At 46.1% G+C, this 20,894-nt stretch overlaps 1 protein-coding gene across 1 annotated transcript in view; it reads left to right on the top strand.

The window, feature by feature from the left end:
* The window catches only part of LOC131840848 (leucine-rich repeat serine/threonine-protein kinase 1), a 94,372-nt gene that overhangs the window by 11,810 nt on the left and 61,668 nt on the right, over positions 1 to 20,894 (top strand). The window contains exons 4-21 of the mRNA XM_059189042.1: positions 4,684 to 4,843; positions 5,747 to 5,912; positions 6,325 to 6,440; positions 7,779 to 8,070; positions 8,112 to 8,578; positions 8,675 to 9,260; positions 9,307 to 9,411; positions 9,991 to 10,113; positions 10,520 to 10,864; positions 11,124 to 11,253; positions 11,642 to 11,805; positions 12,464 to 12,624; positions 13,266 to 13,412; positions 14,462 to 14,606; positions 15,570 to 15,743; positions 17,415 to 17,543; positions 18,136 to 18,245; positions 20,440 to 20,664. Coding sequence (XP_059045025.1) covers positions 4,684 to 4,843; positions 5,747 to 5,912; positions 6,325 to 6,440; positions 7,779 to 8,070; positions 8,112 to 8,578; positions 8,675 to 9,260; positions 9,307 to 9,411; positions 9,991 to 10,113; positions 10,520 to 10,864; positions 11,124 to 11,253; positions 11,642 to 11,805; positions 12,464 to 12,624; positions 13,266 to 13,412; positions 14,462 to 14,606; positions 15,570 to 15,743; positions 17,415 to 17,543; positions 18,136 to 18,245; positions 20,440 to 20,664 — 3,745 coding nt within the window. The remainder of the gene's footprint in view (positions 1 to 4,683; positions 4,844 to 5,746; positions 5,913 to 6,324; positions 6,441 to 7,778; positions 8,071 to 8,111; positions 8,579 to 8,674; positions 9,261 to 9,306; positions 9,412 to 9,990; positions 10,114 to 10,519; positions 10,865 to 11,123; positions 11,254 to 11,641; positions 11,806 to 12,463; positions 12,625 to 13,265; positions 13,413 to 14,461; positions 14,607 to 15,569; positions 15,744 to 17,414; positions 17,544 to 18,135; positions 18,246 to 20,439; positions 20,665 to 20,894) is intronic.

Raw genomic sequence — 20,894 nt, 5'->3', positions numbered from 1 at the left:
TATAAAATTCTCGTGTCACAATTTTCGTTCCCATACTCCTACGAAACGGCTTGACCGATTCTCATGAAATTTTGTGAGCGTATTGAGTAGTTCTGAGAATCGGCCACCATCAATTTTCATCCCCCTAAATGTTAGGAGTAGTCCACCCATAATTTTTTTTTAATTTAAGGCAAAACAACGTTTGCCGGGACAGCTAGTAAGCTATATTACTGTAAAGTTTCATCAAATTCTGTTCAGTAGTTTTTGCGTGAAAGAGTAAGAAACATCCATATATACTTACAAACTTTTCCGTTTATAATATTAGTAAGGCATCTCGTTGCGGTCATTACGAATAAACAAGTAGATGCGTCACTCGTTGATAAATTGACGGAGTCTGCGAACTCGCATCTGTAGGCACCGCCATCTTATTGGAATTACTAGCTAGTCATGCAACCTGGCTTTGCTCTGCTGTACAGTGTATATGACGGAGATATTGAAATGAAATGAAATGAAATGAAATTTTTTTTTGAAATGAAATGAAATAATTTATTTGCGAAATATTGGTACAGTACTATAATTAATACGATGCCACATGAAATCCATTGATCAGCAATATTTACCATACAGGCATGCAAATTACGTGATGGCGCTTGTGCCACTCAAATATTCTTGGACACTGTAAAAATTACCAAGTGACAGCCAATTCTTTAGTTTGCGTTTGAATAACGTATGAGACCCCAGTTCTTTAATCTCTCTTGGAAGATTGTTGTACACTTTGATTGCCATACAGTATACATTTCTCTTATGTAAGTCTAATCGACACATTGGTGTTATACACATCTAGGTCTATCATTAGGTCTCGTTACTCGCAGTGTTGTGTCTGTTAATTTCTTAAAATAGTCAGGATGTTCCCTTACAAATATACAAATGTCTTTAATATACATACATGGCAATGGAAGGATGTTTAATTTTTTAAAAAGAGATCGACTACTTTCTCTTACTCTGGCATCACACACAGCTCTTATACATTTCTTTTGCACGATAAATGCCCTAGTAGCATCCACAGAATTTCCCCATATTATTAATCCATAGGATAGCTTGGAAGAAACATATCCATGATATGCGTTCAATGCAGCCTGTTTGGAAACTGATAAACGCAGATATTCCTAATTATCTATACATATAAATAAATTCCTAAATCATTTATTCATGTAGGATATTTTAGCCGCTTAAGAACGTAAATTTTGTACACTATAATTCTATTTTTTTCCTTATCGTGCGTTGGTGTGTCTGTTTGTAATATTGAAATAACCGTTTTTTACTACATGCATATGAATATAAATACGGTACATACACCGAAATACCATTTTTTACAGTTTTAGTCTGTCTGTTTCGGCTAATCTCTGAAATGGATGGACCGATTTTGACGGGACTTTTATTGGCAGGTACCTGATGTAATTAGGGGTAACTTGGCTACTTTTGTTTTAGAAAAATAAAGTTAAATTCCACGCGAACGAAGTCGCGGGTACAGCTAGTAATAAATATAAGTGGTAAGATCCCGCGATTCTTACTAATTGTAAACAGGATAAAATGTAGGTAAATGTTACATAACACACTATTTATTACATACAGTAAATATTACATTGTAACAATAATCACATAGTTAGAACAAAACCGCAAACCGCAAGTGTGTGAGCTGACAAACAAAATGGACGACTCTTATGAACTTGTGGAGTTAGTTTCTCAACGAACTAGATCGGGAGAATGCTCCCGGAGAACTTATTTTTAAGACATCAAAATAGTTGGTAAACGAACTAGATCGGGAGAATGCTCCCGGAGAACTTATTTTTAAGACATCAAAATAGTTGGTAAACGAACTAGATCGGGAGAACGCTTTCGGAGAACTTATTTCTAAGTCATCAAAATAGTTGGTAAACGAACTAGATCGGGAGAACGCTTTCGGAGAACTTATTTCTAAGTCATCAAAATAGTTGGTAAACGAACTAGATCGGAAAATGCTCCCGGAGAACTTTCTTAAGTCATCAAAATAGTTGGTAAACGAACTAGAACGGAAGATGCTCCCGGAGAACTTATTTCTAAGTCATCAAAATAGTTTGTAAACGAACTAGATCGGAAGATGCTCCAGGAGAGCATTTTTTAAGTGATAAAATATATATAATAGTTTAACGAACTAGATCGGAAGACGCTCCCTTAAAATATCTTTATTCATGTAGGTCTATTACAGACTCTTATGATATGTCAAAAACTTCAGTTCGGAGAGCTAAGAGCTGACAAAAACTTCTCTTATTCTCTTCATAAATATGATAATGTAATGGTGCACCCGCCTGCGCTAACGGTATACGCTGGCGGGGCACCAGTGGAGGATGATAATATGAGCGTGAGGTCAGGTCAGTTAGGACATCGTGGTGAATTCACCACGAACTAGACCCTACTAATAACAAAATAATTAGGCTCTATCCACCGCCGTCCTAAACTAGGCTGGGGCCCTGGGGCACATAAGAAATCGGGGCCCTTTTGGAACAAAAAACTCATTAATAATAATAATCTCAAGACAATTCACACAGCGCCATCTAGACCCAAGTTAAGCTAGCTAAAGCTTGTGTAATGGGTACTAGATAACTGATACATATACATATATAGACATATTTTGGAGGATGATAAGATGAGCATGAGGTCAGGTCAGTTAGCACATCGTAACAAATTCGTCAGGAGTTTATCATGATGGTTTTCAGTAGAACCGCTTTGAGGCCTACGAGTACTCTGATCTTTAATTATTTAGTTAGTTTGATAAAGGAATAGAAAGAATAGAAAATCCTTTATTCAAATAAACTTACATTGAAGCACTTTTGAATAATCATCACATTTTTTTTAATCTACCGCTCATTCGGAAAGCTGTGTCATCACAAGAAGAACGAGCAAGAAACTTGCGTGTTGCTCTTTTAAATAATTTTATTCTTACTTTACATTTTCAAATTTAAGTGTGTGAATACAAACCACCTATTAGCACTAATTCAATTAAATACTCAAATAGAAAAAATATTGAATATACAACCAATTGGTTGAACAATTAATAAGAGGAAATCTGTCTTAAAGGTCGGAAAGCTTAAGGACACATGCTTGGGGGAAAATATATATAATCCTAGGGTCTGAACAACCAAATTTGACTATTATTCTATCGCGAACGAACTAAAAGATCGAATTAGTTCTCGGGGAACTAGGAAACTAAATAGATCGATCCCAGTTCCAAAATATTATGAGGACAATGCTGCAGAGGTTTCGCAAAAGGGAGAAGAATACGCGCGCTCGACACAAACACGCCCGCGCCAGTCTGCGCAGATCACAACCACAAGAGGAGCCGGACGTGGCTTACGATGCTGTACATTACTTTTTTGATGATGTCGCTGATCCTTGGAAAGGTCATGGTGATCACCCATTTTTTATTTAAAATAATAATAATACAATAGGCCAGACATTACACTAATAAACAAAACTACCAAAACTGGATATCTGATTGATATCGCTGTCCCCAACACAGACAACCTGCAAAATACGATAGCCGAAAAAATAACAAAATATAAAGAATTACAAACAGAAATAACCCGACTCTGGCACTTACAAAAAGTAACAATAGTCCCAATCGACCTCTCAACTACAGGTGTCATACCGAAACACATGCATCAGTCACTAAATACCCTGAACTTGCCTCCTAATATATACTGGCAACTACAGAAGGCTGTAGTTCTAAACACATGCCGCATTGTTAGAAACTTTCTACAGACAGATTAGGCTTACATTTGTATTATGATATATCCACCTAAGATAGAATATTGTTATGTACTTGACTTAGGCCCGTACATACCGTACGTACCTCCTCAACAATATCTTCACCCAACACAACCTCTCCCACACTTGGCTAAGGTCCGTGTAGGTGAGTATTACCTTCTCTTAAATCTATAAAAGAAGAGAAAAAAAAGGAAAAGAAGATAAATAATAATAATATAGTTACTCACTAAAAACCACACGGTGTACCTACGAGCGCCTATGCCGGAGCTAGGGGGTTTGCATGTGCATTCAACCCCAGCTCCGGCAGCGATGGCCCACCCTGTTGTAGGGCAGGCCCCATATTATTGCGGCGACCTATTTCGCCCTACTCCGAGGTGCTTGGACCTATAGCACTGACCTACATAGATCTATTGTGCTCGCCCTTTTTTCAGAGTTCGCTACTTAAACCCGTCAGGGAATTGAAGGATATTCTTAGGAGCGATGGTTTTTATCGACAACTTCGGTGGTCTAGTGCTATAGCACACCGCTTTACTATCCGATCGTCGATCGTGAGTTCGATTCCTCGCACGGCACAAACATTTGTATTCACTAGTATGATTGTTTGTATCGGTCTGGGTGTTTTCTATGTACAATATGTATTTATTTACAAAAAACAATGTATCCATGTATTTATATCAGTTGTCTAGTACCCATAACACAAGCTCTGCTTAGCTTGGGACTAGATGCCTTATGGGTACTAGACATATAAATACTTTTTGTTTTGTAAATACATACATAGAAACCAGCGTAAGAAATTATCTAAATTATTGATATATTATTACTATGCATTTATTTCAATAAAACAAAGTTAAATTCCACAAGACGAAGGGTAACAGCTAAAGTAAATAAATTGTTGGTCAGATGCCCAGGAGCGCGAGCGGCTCTCCCACCTCGCGCAGCTCCGGGAGCTGGTGACCAGCGGGGACACGCACCAGCTCAAGACCAAGCTGGCCTCCTTGGGGAACGAGGCCGGGGTCATCGTGAACCTGACGCCGGGTGGGGCCAACACACTGCTGTACACGTGAGTCATTCAAAGGATCATCGCCTACATTTTTTGTCTTTCTCTCGCTGTGACTGTAGTTCGGAGTCCGATAAATAGTGAACGGTCGTGGTTGGCGGTAAGCTCCTTCTATCCATTAATCCGAAGAAGAAGAGGAAGGGGCGACCCAACTCCGCCCTACCTCTATCCCCCACTGGGTACTGCGATCCAATTCCGTCCCACCTCTATCCCCCACTGGGTGCTGCGATTCAACTCCGTCCCACCTCTATCCCCCACTGGGTGCTGCGATCCAACTCCGCCCCACCTCTATCCCCCACTGGGTGCTGCGATCCAACTCCGCCCCACCTCTATCCCCCACTGGGTGCTGCGATCCAACTCCGCCCCACCTCTATCCCCCACTGGGTACTGCGATCCAACTCCGTCCCACCTCTATCCCCCACTGGGTGCTGCGATCCAACTCCGCCCCACCTCTATCCCCCACTGGGTACTGCGATCCAACTCCGTCCCACCTCTATCCCCCACTGGGTGCTGCGATTCAACTCCGTCCCACCTCTATCCCCCACTGGGTGCTGCGATCCAACTCCGCCCCACCTCTATCCCCCACTGGGTGCTGCGATCCAACTCCGCCCCACCTCTATCCCCCACTGGGTGCTGCGAGCCAACTCCGCCCCACCTCTATCCCCCACAGGGTACTGCGACCCAACTCCGCCTTACCTCTATCTCCCACTGGGTACTGCGATCCAATTCCGCCCCACCTCTACTGGGGTGCTACGATCCGAAAAAAATCCACGTGATAGTATTTTCGCGTCGTCGTGCACGCTCCTGATCGCGCTTGAAAGAATCGTGGATAGGCAGCTCGTAGATAGAATCCTATACGGAAAGTTGTCATCCAACTTAAAAACAATCTTTATGTTTGTCGGTTAGTGCGGCGGAAGCGGGTGTGACGTCAGCGGCTGCGGCACTACTGGCGGCGGGCGCGGACGGGCGCGCGCACCCCGTCACCGCGTACTGCCCGCTCTACATCGCCAGCTACCACGGACACGTCGACGTCGCCAAGCTGCTGCTCGCTCACTTCCCACAAGCTGTCCAGGTGTGTTTTTTTTTCCCTTAGAACATTTCTAACAAAGATAGACTTAAGTATTTGTATCAGTTGTCTAGTACCTATACAAGCTCCGGCTCGAAGGACCAAAATGCTTGGGGTCTGGGCTTTTTACCCCGGGACATTTCAAATAACGATAGATTTAAGTATCAGTTGTCTAGTACCTATACAAGTTCCGGCTCGAAGGACCAAAATTCTAGGGCTCTGGGCTTCATACTCCAGGACATTTCAAACAAAGATAAATTTAAATATTAGTATCAATTGCCTAGTACCTATACATAGTACAACATCCGGCTCGAAGGACTAAAATGCTCGCGCTCTAGGTTCTGCTTAGCTTGGGACTAGAGGGCGCTGTGTGGATTGTCGACGGTTATTTTTATTATTATTATTATATATTTTTCAGCAAGAAACTGTGGAGAAATGGCTGCCACTTCACGCGGCGTGCATCGGCGGCCATGCGGCGATGGTGACTCTCCTACTCGAGTATCCGTATCCTGAGTCTATCCTAAACACTTACACGTGAGTTTACTCTATTCTCTCTTTATTACTGTCTACTTAAGATGTATATGGCAAACATGTTGCCATTTAGTTATAGTAAAGTAAAAAACTGTATTTCTTAGAATTCGAGGTTATTTTACAGACTTGCACTACATTTTTTTTATACTATGATGTTGGCAATCATGCATACGGCCCATCTAATGGTAAATGGTTACCGTAGCCTCTGAACGCTTGAAACATCAGGGGTATCACGTGCACGTTGCCGACCCTTAAGAAACCTTAATATACCCTTCTTTAAAAACACCATGCTGTAGTCTCATGGGAAAACCAGTTCATTCCACAATCTAAGTGTACGCGGGAGGAAGCTCCTCTGAAACCGCACTGTTCGGGACCATTTAGGTTCCAGCGTGTGGGGATGAATTCCCTGTCGATGGCGAGCGGTGCGATGGTAAAAGGTGGTTGTCGGTATCATTAATCAATGGGACTTGTATAATTTTGTTTTATTCCGCTACCATTACCATGTGTGAGACCACAAACATCCAGTGTGGAAACCTGACCACCGCTACTGGAAGCGTTACGATCTTCTCTATTGGTGATCAAATTCCGACCGTTATTGAGTCTACACCCATATTGCAACACGTGTTTTACTTCTAAACGAGGCATCATCAAGCAATGACAGTCAACACTTTGGAAGTAAAGTTGTTACATCCAAGCTCTATGCTTGGATATAGCTTGGAAGCAGTGTTTACTTACTGTTTGGGGAGAGAGAGAGAGCTAGGCAGATATTGATTTAAAAGCAACATCTAAGTTTCTTGCTCGTTCTTCTTGTGATAAGACAGCTTTCCGAAAGAATGTATATCGGGTCCAGACAGAGCCAGGCCATTATTGATTTAAAAGAGCAACACATAAGTCCCTTGCTCGTTCTTCTTGTGATGAGAAAGCTTTCCTAATGAGTGGTAGATTAAAAAAATATCGTCCAAACAGCGCTAGACAGTTATTGATTTAAAAGCAACACCCAAGTTCCTTGCTCGTTCTTCTTGCGATGAAACAGCTTTTCGATGGTAGATTAAAAAAAATATCCGGTTCAGACGGAGCCAGGCAGAAATTCATTTAAAAGAGCAACACATAAGATTTTTGCTCGTTCTTCTTGTGATGAGATAGCTTTCCGAATGAGCGGTAGATTACAAAAATAAATTTAATTTATTGCATTCCGTAATATTACAATGAAAGATGTTTATGATTGGTTTTAGATCATTATAGACCCTATTATTGCACGCAAACATAACATTATTATTATTATAACTAACTATAACAAATATGTCTATTCAAAAGTGTATCTTCTATTCTATTCTACTGCAGGGACGCGACGGGCCAGTGGCAGTACTCGTTCGCGTTCGACGTGAACGCGCGCGACTCGAGCGGTCAGAGCGCGTTGTACGTGGCGTGCTCGCTCGGGAACCTCGGCGTGGTGGACGCGCTGCTGTCGTACAGCGTGCCCGCTCGTCCCCAGGTACAGTACAGTGCAGTACAGTGCAGTACAGTGCAGTACAGTACAGTGAGCGGTCAGAGCGCGTTGTACGTGGCGTGCTCGCTCGGGAACCTCGGCGTGGTGGACGCGCTGCTGTCGTACAGCGTGCCCGCTCGTCCCCAGGTACAGTACAGTGCAGTACAGTGCAGTACAGTGCAGTACAGTGCAGTACAGTGCAGTACAGTACAGTGAGCGGTCAGAGCGCGTTGTACGTGGCGTGCTCGCTCGGGAACCTCGGCGTGGTGGACGCGCTGCTGTCGTACAGCGTGCCCGCTCGTCCCCAGGTACAGTACAGTGCAGTACAGTGCAGTACAGTGCAGTACAGTACAGTGAGCGGTCAGAGCGCGTTGTACGTGGCGTGCTCGCTCGGGAACCTCGGCGTGGTGGACGCGCTGCTGTCGTACAGCGTGCCCGCTCGTCCCCAGGTACAGTACAGTGCAGTACAGTGCAGTACAGTGCAGTACAGTGCAGTACAGTACAGTGAGCGGTCAGAGCGCGTTGTACGTGGCGTGCTCGCTCGGGAACCTCGGCGTGGTGGACGCGCTGCTGTCGTACAGCGTGCCCGCTCGTCCCCAGGTACAGTACAGTGCAGTACAGTGCAGTACAGTGCAGTACAGTGCAGTACAGTACAGTGAGCGGTCAGAGCGCGTTGTACGTGGCGTGCTCGCTCGGGAACCTCGGCGTGGTGGACGCGCTGCTGTCGTACAGCGTGCCCGCTCGTCCCCAGGTACAGTACAGTGCAGTACAGTGCAGTACAGTGCAGTACAGTGCAGTACAGTACAGTGAGCGGTCAGAGCGCGTTGTACGTGGCGTGCTCGCTCGGGAACCTCGGCGTGGTGGACGCGCTGCTGTCGTACAGCGTGCCCGCTCGTCCCCAGGTACAGTACAGTGCAGTACAGTGCAGTACAGTGCAGTACAGTACAGTGAGCGGTCAGAGCGCGTTGTACGTGGCGTGCTCGCTCGGGAACCTCGGCGTGGTGGACGCGCTGCTGTCGTACAGCGTGCCCGCTCGTCCCCAGGTACAGTACAGTGCAGTACAGTGCAGTACAGTGCAGTACAGTACAGTGAGCGGTCAGAGCGCGTTGTACGTGGCGTGCTCGCTCGGGAACCTCGGCGTGGTGGACGCGCTGCTGTCGTACAGCGTGCCCGCTCAAGTCCCCAGGTACAGTACAGTGCAGTACAGTGCAGTACAGTGCAGTACAGTGCAGTACAGTACAGTGAGCGGTCAGAGCGCGTTGTACGTGGCGTGCTCGCTCGGGAACCTCGGCGTGGTGGACGCGCTGCTGTCGTACAGCGTGCCCGCTCGTCCCCAGGTACAGTACAGTGCAGTACAGTGCAGTACAGTGCAGTACAGTGCAGTACAGTACAGTGAGCGGTCAGAGCGCGTTGTACGTGGCGTGCTCGCTCGGGAACCTCGGCGTGGTGGACGCGCTGCTGTCGTACAGCGTGCCCGCTCGTCCCCAGGTACAGTACAGTGCAGTACAGTGGACTGAATGGTCAGCTTCAATCAAATATCTCTCTGTTTTTTTTTATGGGTGATAATGGAATGGTGCTTCCGCCTGCGCTGATGATTTATGCTGGCGGGGCACCAGCGGAGGATGATGAGTATGAGGTCAGGTCAGTTAGCCCATCGTGACAAATTCCCCAGGAATTTATCACGATGGTTTCCAGGGAACCGCGTGGAGGTCAACCTGACATGGTACATTGCTAGTAATGGGGTCATGAGTCCACATTACTAACAATCGTCTTCCCACCAATATTTCTCTATTAGGTGATAGCATTTTGCTCTATGACTTGGTTCTGTTGCTCTTGTCTCTTGACTCTGGATCACAAATGCTACATTAAAACAAAGTCTACCTTATCGGATTTGATCGCAGTAATATGACGACCTCGGTGGTCTAGCACACCGCTTTACGTCCGATGGTCGCGGGTTCGATTCAAAACATTTGTATTCATGAGTATGATTGTTTGTATCGGTCTGCGTGTTATACACCTAGAACAAAGAGGTCCTCGAATAAAAGCACATGTTTATTTCCCAATCAGCCGTCGGAGTGTCCGGAGGCTGCGGCCGCACCGGTTTCGTCTCCGGCGGTGACGAGCCCGCACCGCGCCGGCATCTCCCTCGGGATACACGCCATCGTCACCAAGCTCACCGGCGGGAACAAGGTTCGTTCCGTGTTTTGTTTGGAATAAAGTGCAATCGGCACAGATTAATTTTCAATAAATAAACTATTCATTTATTAATTTCTTCTTTCGTTAGATATGTATTGCAATGAATATTTGCAGAGTAAGAACGTCCAACAGGCGGTCTTATTTCTGAATCAATATAATATTTAATCTTTATGAGAAAAGAAAATGATTGGAGCACTCGTGTGTATTAATATATTGCAACAAATGTATGTATAGATAAATACATGTTCATAATTGAGAGTTAGTGTAGTTAGTCCTTCGAGCCGGATGTGAACGTGCGTGTAATAATATGTTGCACCAGATTTTTGCCTGTAAATATTCACAATGGAGTGTAAACGTCGTTAGTCCATCGAGCCGGATATAAGCGTGTGCGTATGCGTAGGAGGCGGCGGCGACGCGCGTGCGGCCGGTGCGGGCGGACGGCGGGCGCGCGGGGGACTCGTGCGTGGGGAGCGCGGCGCGCGCCGGCCGCGTGCGGCTGCTGCGACGCCTGCTGGCCGCCGGCGCGGCGCCGGACGCTGTCTCGCTGCCGCCGGATCAGGTGCCTCCTCCCGTAGTACCTCGTCAGTGTCGTCTGCCGCCGGACCAGGTGCCACCTCTCCAAGTGCCTCGTCAGTGCTGCCTTCTGCCGCCGAACCAGGTGCCTTGTCATTGTTGCCCGCTGCTACCGGACCAGGTGCCTTCGCACGCAGTGGCTAGTCAATGTCGCCTTCTACCACTAGACCAGGTGCCTACCCCCGCAGTACCTCGTCAGTGACGCCTTCTGCCGCCGGATCAGTTGGTTCATCAATGCCGCCTTCTGCCGCCAGATCAAGTTCATCCTCCCGCAGTGCCTCGTCAATGCCACCTGTTGCATCGCTTACTACTGAATCGTTTTTGTTTATACTTAAACATTATTGAATATTAACAGTTTATGGTCAACCATTGACAAACTAGTTGCTAGCAACTACGACATATATTTATATGTATATCTGTCTTTCTGGTAGAGTACATCCCCGCCGGAGTCCCGGCGCCGGTCGCGCAGTGCTTCCGCCGCCGTGGTCCGGTCGATGGCCGTCGCGCCCTCCGCCTCCACCCCCACACCTTCGCCCTCCAACAGGGGGTACACGCCCGATCGTGAGTATACTTCGATTTGATAGCTGCTTACTATCATATACTATTAAGTAACCTGCATAGAATTAATATGCAAGTTAAATATTAATTATTCCTTATTATTTCTTTCCAATTCATATTTCACCATTTTTAGTATATAAATCTAGTCCAATAATAATATGGTAAGTAAAACTCGAATTAAAGTCATGCGTTGTGTCTATCTGGATGATGTCGTTTTAATGTATTGTCAATTACTTTGCCTTTTTGCAATCTGGTGTCTTCCTTAATTTCGTTAGCATTTTTATGTATAGTAACTGGAATGCCTGCCTGTACTCTATGGTGTCTTATAATTTATTCATATTTTGTGAGGAAGCTAATATAGGAGAGATATGAGTAATGGTGGTATGTGTAGGCGAGGGTCCGTGGACGGCGCTGGCGGTGGCGGCGCGCTTGAAGCACGTGCAGCTCGTGGAGACGCTGGTGGCGGCCGGCGCCGCAGACCCCCACGCCCGCGCCGCCAGGGAGTGCGCGCGACACGGGCTGGCAGACCTGCTCGCCAAGCTGTTGGCCACCAAGGTACCGCACCACACTCTACTTACACACTTGTTGACAATACGATAGATTCAAATTGTTATAACAGAGAATCTCATATTGACTTAATCAAAAGCCTTCTAAAAAACCTTTGATGCTAAAATCTATTACAAAAATTAGAATTTACCGTATTATAATAATCACATAACTTTAATGGTTTAGTACTTTATTTTTTTTTATTTATATATTTATGTTATGAAATAATGCATTATTTGACAAACATGCAAGTGTACTTCAGGGCACAAGTCTAGAAGATTATTAAATATTGGACCTTGTACTAGACTAATACATATCACTGGAGTCAACAATGAATCATCATCAAACGATATTAGCTATTATAAACCAGTGTACGAGATTACAAAACATGAAACAATTTTCATTATACATTAATTATAAAGGAAGATATTATTTGTCAAACAAATTAAAGATCTGCTTTCTTCGGACAATATTTTAGTATACTATAAAGATATATTATTGCTAACATATACAACATTTATTTGAAAAGAATCGTCTCATCTCTAAATCATTCTGAACTGACGGTAGATTTGAGATATCATAAAAGTTTGTAATAGACCTACATGAATAAAGATATTTTGAATTTTGAATATATGACTTAACTGAAGTAACTGATTTACAATTTCAGGCGTATCCAGACCCTGATTATAAGTTGAATAAGTCAGCGATATCGGAGGCCGTGTTTAACAGTCGCGAATCAGACTCGACGTTGACGTACAGCTCGCTGTGCCCCACCACGCCGGTCATGATCAACTGGAGGGAGCTCAGGTGCCAGCTGTCGAGTATACGGTAAGGTTGCTTTTATAGAATGATTCGTAACGTGGTACAAACCTGACTAATTATCAGCTGACGCTGGTTTCGCTCTCAGAGAAACATATATTTCGGGCACTCGGGCATTCCGTGCATTGGGCACCGCACGTACTTTCACTTATAACTTGTTATAATATATACATAATTATACAGTCCACTGAGTGATATCATTTCCCCACCCCAACCGGGCCTAATCAATTTGATTCTTGGTAGAGGACTCAGGATCCTATCGGCATATTCTTAGACCTTTCGAAAGTATTTGATTGCATCGATCATGCAATACTTATATATAAACTAGAACATTATAATATTAGAAATGAAGACCTCAAAACGATCGAACCTCGATACGAAAATCTCAATTTTTGATGATAAAATGCAAATTATTGAAATAAATGGTGTAAAGTCTAAAGAATCTGGTGTGTTCCTCAAGGGTCTATTCTAGGCCCTTTTTTCATTTTTGTTTACATAAATGACCTTCCTTACATGGTCACTAGTTTTATGTATTCAAGAAGTCTAGTATCCATAACACAAGTTCTGATCGGCACTAGGTGGCGTTGTGAGTCGTTCAGGGTTATGATCGTGATTATAAAGAGAAGTGAAGGGATGTGTGTGCGTTGCAGCATGTCGTGGGTGCGGGCGGCGGCGCTGCGAGTCAACAGCAAGCTGCAGTGCGGCCGCGCGGCCGTGCTGGCGCTCACCCGGCTCGAGCTGCCCAACAACGAGCTGCGCCTGCTGCCGCCCGACCTGTTCGCGCTGCTCTCCCTCAGGTACTGCTGCAGGCTGCAGTGCTGGTCCTCACCCGGCTCGAGCTGCCCAACAACGAGCTGCGCCTGCTGCCGCCCGACCTGTTCGCGCTGCTCTCCCTCAGGTACTGCTGCAGGCTGCAGTGCTGGTCCTCACCCGGCTCGAGCTGCCCAACAACGAGCTGCGCCTGCTGCCGCCCGACCTGTTCGCGCTGCTCTCCCTCAGGTACTGCTGCAGGCTGCAGTGCTGGTCCTCACCCGGCTCGAGCTGCCCAACAACGAGCTGCGCCTGCTGCCGCCCGACCTGTTCGCGCTGCTCTCCCTCAGGTACTGCTGCAGGCTGCAGTGCTGGTCCTCACCCGGCTCGAGCTGCCCAACAACGAGCTGCGCCTGCTGCCGCCCGACCTGTTCGCGCTGCTCTCCCTCAGGTACTGCTGCAGGCTGCAGTGCTGGTCCTCACCCGGCTCGAGCTGCCCAACAACGAGCTGCGCCTGCTGCCGCCCGACCTGTTCGCGCTGCTCTCCCTCAGGTACTGCTGCAGGCTGCAGTGCTGGTCCTCACCCGGCTCGAGCTGCCCAACAACGAGCTGCGCCTGCTGCCGCCCGACCTGTTCGCGCTGCTCTCCCTCAGGTACTGCTGCAGGCTGCAGTGCTGGTCCTCACCCGGCTCGAGCTGCCCAACAACGAGCTGCGCCTGCTGCCGCCCGACCTGTTCGCGCTGCTCTCCCTCAGGTACTGCTGCAGGCTGCAGTGCTGCATGACGTCACTCGCTGCTCGCTTTTCAGTAAGTACGTTGCAGAAACTCGACAGGGCCGCACACTACGGTTAACGGTACGTCGACTATAATTGTATATCATTATATACTAGCTGTTACCCGCGACTTTATCCGCGTGGAAATATATTTTTTTTACTAAAACAATTAATTAAAAAAAAAAAAAGTAGCCAAAGTTACTCCTTATGACATTGGCAATCTGCGAATAAAAGTCCCGTCAAAATCGGTCCAGCCGTTTCAGAGATTGTCAAGAACAAAGAGACAGACAGCCATTCATATTTTATAACATCATCTGCTTCCAGATACCTGAATGTAGCCCAGAACAAGTTGGAACGTCTCCCGACGAGTGAGGACCCGTTCGACGAGGACGGCACCAAGTGGCGCGGCAGGAACAAGAAGCGACCGCAGGTGTACAGCGCGCCAGTGCTGCAGGAACTGTACCTGCAGGTACCTACGTTCATATATGAAACGTGTCCAAACCAGACGAATCTCATCAATATATATTAGAAACACCCAGACGGACACAAACAGTCGTACTCATAAATACGAATATTTGCTACATGCGAGGAATTGAACCTGCGACCATTCGAAATCAGACTTTGTGTTAAACCGCTAGACCACTAAAATAAATAAAATAACTTACCAATCTTGAAGTGATGTATTTACTAGAATCTGTAACACAATAATAGAAAAAAAATATAATCTATACATATGAATAAAATGGTAGTGTCTGTTTGTAATATTGAAATAACCGTTTTTTACTACGTGCATATGAATATAAATACGGTACATACACAAAAATAACATTTTTTACAATTTGTCTGTCTGTCTGTCTGTCTGTTTGTTCCGGCTTATCTCTGAAATGGCTGGACCGATTTTAACGGGACTCCTTTTGGCAGGTAGCTGATGTAATAAGAAGTAACTTATTATATTTGTATACAAGCTGTCGACAAGACGTCGACCAAAAGAGGCCGCACGCCGAGTTTCGTAGCATTTCATAGACGCGTCGCACGACGGGGCCTCCAGCACATTTTTTTTTTTTTTTTTTTTTTTTTTTTTTTTTTTTTTTTTTATTATTTAGGTCACCAACAAGGTTTACACCAATACTGTTACATTATATATATTACATTACAATCTATTATATTTATACTAAGCGCAACCTTAATTATAGGCAACTACGACATTTATGTGACAAATTTGTGCTTACAATTAACAATTAACAAAACATAAAAAACAACATAAATTTCTACCTATATAAAACCTGTACTGATTCAACTAGAACTTATAATACTATTGAGACATTTGCAATAACTATTACTAAATATGTCAACTGATGAATGTTTCTTTGAATACGTGTTATAAGTTCTCATTAGCCTGTTTAAAGGTGAGTTAGTTTCACAACTTCCTCAGGATAACCGCCTAGAGGAGATCCCTCCGGAGCTGTTCTCGCTGCCGTCGCTGGCGACGCTGGACGTCTCCAACAACAAGCTGCGGTCGCTCCCCCCGCGCGTGTGGGCGGCGCCCGCCCTCCGGGACCTCAACGCCGCCCTCAACCACCTGCGGGACCTGCCCCACGGAGAACAGGTACCCACATTCATACCATTCAGACCCCGATCGAACCCACGTCCTATTTCGTAATTTTAAACATTTACAGTGCAACACACAAGTTTCTCGCTCGTTCTTCTTGTGATGAGACTGCGTTCCAAATGAGTGGTAGAATAAAAAATTGACTATTTTTTTATATGTATGATAGTGGAATGGTGCACCTGCTAGCGCTAAAAATCTACGCTGGCGGGAGACCAGTGAAAATGTATATGAGGTCAGATCAGTCGTGACAATTTCGCCAGGATCTCATCGCTCCTAAGAATATCCTTCAATTCTTGTCCCTGACGGGTCTAGGAAGCGAACTCTGAAAAGGGCGAGCACAATAGATCTATGTAGGTCGCAGTGCTACAGGTACATGCACCTGACAATAGCCCAAACAATCCAATAAAAAAAATGTACTCTGTCAGGTTGTCTGCTACGTTGGTTCTCCCTGGAAACCATCGTCTTATTATCATCAACTTCTAGAGAAATTACTACGATGGGCTAACTTACCTGATAAATTCCTGGTGAATCTGCCACGATGTGCTAACTGACCTGACCTCATGCTCATCTTATCATCCTCCACTGGTGCCCCGCCAGTTTAAGCGGTTAGCGCAAACGGGTACATCATTCTATTATCTTATATATAAAATTCTCGTGTCACAGTTTTCGTTCCCATACTCCTCCGAAACGGCTTGACCGATTCTCATGAAATTTTGTGAGCGTATTGAGTAGGTCTCAGAATCGGCCAATCTATTTTTCATCCCCTTAAATATTAGGGGTAGTCCACCCCTAATTTTTTTTTTATTTTAAGGCAAAACAACGTTTGCCGGTACAACTAGTTATCATATAAAAATTACTACCGCAGCCTGTCCCCGACTGCAGCAGTCCCCCAGACTGATGACCCCATTGCTAGCAATGTTCCATGTCAGGACCATCATGACCTCCATTCGGTATCCCCTGTAACCCATCGTGGTAAATTCCTGGTGAATTCACCACGATGTGGTAACTGACCTGACCTCCTACTCATTCTAACATCCTCCACTGTAAATACCACCATCTTCAAGATGGAGAGGGATTGCTAGGAATGGAGAATAAGTCCATCCTCTGGAAACCATTGTGATCCATTGTTTGTGAATTCACCACGATGTGCTAACTGACCTGACCTCATGTTCGCTACTAAAATATAAGTTTTATAAGTTTATTGTGCAAAAAAAAAACAGTTACAAAAATGGACTTAGCTAAGGTTCTATATCTACTATATATACACATAACTTCACTTTTTATACTAATTTAAAATTTTTATGTAAACAAATCGATTGTATATTAAAAAGTATATATAAAAAAAAAAAGAAGAAACAGATACAATATTTAAGTCTCAATATAACATTATGTTACTGCTGTCCTTACTAGGTCATTATAATGACCTGTATGAAGGAAATAGTCAAGCTCCTCCCAGAAGTGCAGAAGCCTTCTGATGTCTTCACAGACTTCATGAAGCGACCTCACCGTTCCAAGGATTAGAGTCATTGTGTGGGCACTGCAAGCACTCCAGGGTTACGTCTGAAGTGAGCTCATGCCCTATCATCCTCCACTGGTGCCCCGCCAGCGTATACCGTTAGCGCAGGCGGGTGCACCAATACAATATCCTAAAAAAAATGTCTTCCGCAGCCTGCACCAGAATGCAGCAGTCCACCCCAGGTGTTGTCTCCGGCGTCATCACAGAACAGCGCCTCTTCATCATCAGCGTTCAACTTCACGCAATCCGTTAGTATCTTTCCGTGGAAGAAAAGCGACCAGGTAAACCAGCCGATCCTCGGTTAGTGCATGCAGTTTAGTTACGTTAGGTAAAAAAATATCTATACATATAAATAAAATTGGAGTGTCTGTTTGTAATATTGAAATAACCGTTTTTTACTACATACATATGAATATAAATACGGTACATACACCAAAATATCATTTCTTACAATTTTTGTCTGTCTGTCTGTTTGTTTCGGCTAATCTCTGAAATGGCTGGACCAATTTTGACGGGACTTTTTTTGGCAAGTAGCTAATGTAATAAGGAGTAACTTAGGCTACTTTCATTTTAGAAAAATAACATTAAAGTCGACGCGGACGTAGTCGCGGGAACAGCTAGTGCATAATATAAATACGGTACATACACCACAATAATATTTCTTACAATTTTTGTCTGTCTGTCTGTTTGTTTCGGCTAATCTCTGAAATGGCTGGACCGATTTTGACTGCACTTTTATTACCAGGCAGCTGATGTAATAAGAAGTAACTTAGGCTACTTTTATTTTAGAAAAATAAAGTGTAATTCATCGCGGACGAAGTCGCAGAAACAACTAGTAATATTAATAAGACTGACAAACGAATGTGTTCACAGAAGTCATCCACTCGCAGTCCATCCATCGAGAGCAATGATCCGGAGCCTCTCCAGCAGCAGGAGGATGAAGACGGCGTCATTGTTATAGGAAATCGCGCGGGGAACGCCGTGTGAGTACATTGTATTGTGGTTCCATCAACCAATATATCTTTATTCATGTAGGTCTATTACAGACTCTTATGATATGTCAAATCTACCGTCAGTTCGGAATGATTTCGAGATGAGAACTGACAAGAAACTCAGCTCAGAAGGTTGTGATCATATAGTGTTATGTTGGAGTATGTTTTATACGATGGTAATGGAATGATGCACCCACCTCATTCCATTATCATCAATGGGCAGGGCACATAGCTCGTAGGACAGATGGCCGTTGGGGCAGTAAAGTCCTCGAGTGGCAACCACGGACCAGAAGACGCAGCGTGGGAAGGACTCCAGCAAGGACCGACGATCTGGTCAAGATCGCTGGAAGGCGATGCGAGCAGCGCAGTACCGATCGTCGTGGAGATCTTTGGGGGAGGTCTATGTCCAGCAGTGGACGTCTTCCACGACGTGGCGGGGCATCAGTGGAGGATGTTGGATCATGCTCTCAAGTCACAAGTAAACCTGGAGTTCTTGTGGCCATACAAAGTACTCAGATCGGAATAGTGACATCGCTCCGTAATCTGTGAAGACACCAGCAGACTTCTGCTCTTCTGGGAGTAGCTTGGATAATTAATTTAGTAGTCTCGGCTCTACACCTTGACTCAGATGAGAAGCAAAATGCGGAGTACAATTTACATTATATTTTGCGGATTTTTCAAATATATGGTACTTGATTAGATTCAAATTACTTTATTTAGCTACATCAGTCGAGAAAAACCGGTAAATTATCATTTACAGAGTAATAGCTATCAAACTTCTTCTATGTCGATCACCAGGAATGCTTGTTCCAACCAATATTCTCCAGGCATTTCTACCCTTTTTTTTTGACTTGGAGAAAATCCCTCATGGAGACCCGCCCACCCGGGGGAGGCAAGCGGGTACTGTGAGACTCCTACTCACTAAAATCTCCAAGATGTCCCTCACCCAACGCCATATGCCGGAGTCGCGGGATCGAAATCTCCGACGGCGATGGCCCACTATAGAGTGGGACTCCGACGGCGATGGCCCGCTATAGAGTGGGACTCCGACGGCGATGGCCCGCTATAGAGTGGGACTCCGACGGCGGTGGACCGCTGTAGAGTGGGACTCCGACGGCGGTGGCCCGCTGTAGAGTGGGACTCCGACGGCGGTGGCCCACTATAGAGTGGGACTCCGACGGCGATGGCCCGCTATAGAGTGGGACTCCGACGGCGGTGGACCGCTCTAGAGTGGGACTCCGACGGCGGTGGCCCACTATAGAGTGGGACTCCGACGGCGGTGGACCGCTGTAGAGTGGGACTCCGACGGCGGTGGCCCACTATAGAGTGGGACTCCGACGGCGATGGCCCGCTATAGAGTGGGACTCCGACGGCGGTGGACCGCTCTAGAGTGGGACTCCGACGGCGGTGGCCCACTATAGAGTGGGACTCCGACGGCGGTGGACCGCTGTAGAGTGGGACTCCGACGGCGGTGGCCCACTATAGAGTGGGACTCCGACGGCGATGGCCCGCTATAGAGTGGGACTCCGACGGCGGTGGACCGCTGTAGAGTGGGACTCCGACGGCGGTGGCCCACTATAGAGTGGGACTCCGACGGCGATGGCCCGCTATAGAGTGGGATTCCGACGGCGGTGGACCGCTGTAGAGTGGGACTCCGACGGCGGTGGCCCGCTGTAGAGTGGGACTCCGACGGCGGTGGCCCACTATAGAGTGGGACTCCGACGGCGGTGGCCCACTCTACAGCGGGCTACCGCCGTCGGAGTCCCACTCTACAGCGGGCCCCATCTCTGCGGGTTCCCTATATAACCAACTACTTCCCCCTTTTTCCCTGGAAAGGCATTTCTACCCTGTGCCAAGTGGACCGCCGACTGCATATTTTGGTTGATGGGGTCTCGATCGGAATCATTCCATCGAGCAGGAGCCCTGCCTTCTTCCAACCGTCCTTCACGTGGTGTACCATTATAATTTTTTCCAAATTATCTGCTTATTTGATCGGGTCACGTGACCGAACAAAATTAGCATACGCTGGAAGCACAGAGTAGAGAGACGGGTTCTGATACCTAGTTGTTCCAATACATCCATCAGTGTGGCGCTCCGTCCATGAAATTCATAACATTTTGTGCCAATACCACATCTCGAAAACATTTATTTTGGATTTTACAATAGTGTCCCCATCTTTCCCCAGGTGGTCGGAGGCGCGGCGAGCACACGGGTGGCGGGGGGCGGCGCGCGCCCCCGAGGGGGCGGCGGGGGGCCCGGGGGCGGGGGCGGGGGCGGGGGCGGGGGGCGCGGGGGGCAGCTCGCTGTCGTCGCTGGATTTATCTCACAACCAGTTCTCGTGCGTGCCGGCCGTGCTGGCTTGCCGCGCGCCCGCACTGACGAGGCTCAACATGGCCTACAACTCGCTCAGGTGACCCTTTGTCAGACCTAAAGTCGTATCCGTCAGGCGGGAGTTGTTCTTCAGCCGCTCCATAAGTCCTTCCTTTGGTTTGGAGTGCCATCTGCACTCGCCCCCTATGGTCCAGTGAAGCTGTACAAGCCAGCTCCGGCTAACAGCATTAGAGTAGTCCGAAAAAAAACATGTCATATATAGACGATTTGCATAAGCCTGGACGTATACTTAACTTCAATACTCCAATG

Source organism: Achroia grisella, unplaced genomic scaffold, assembly GCF_030625045.1.
Source record: "Achroia grisella isolate CSIRO2021 unplaced genomic scaffold, CSIRO_AGI_Agris_v1 utg149, whole genome shotgun sequence".
NCBI classification, from domain to species: Eukaryota; Metazoa; Arthropoda; class Insecta; order Lepidoptera; family Pyralidae; genus Achroia; species Achroia grisella.
Note: the sequence above shows the minus strand (reverse complement) of the source record. Positions and strands in the feature narration are given on the sequence as shown.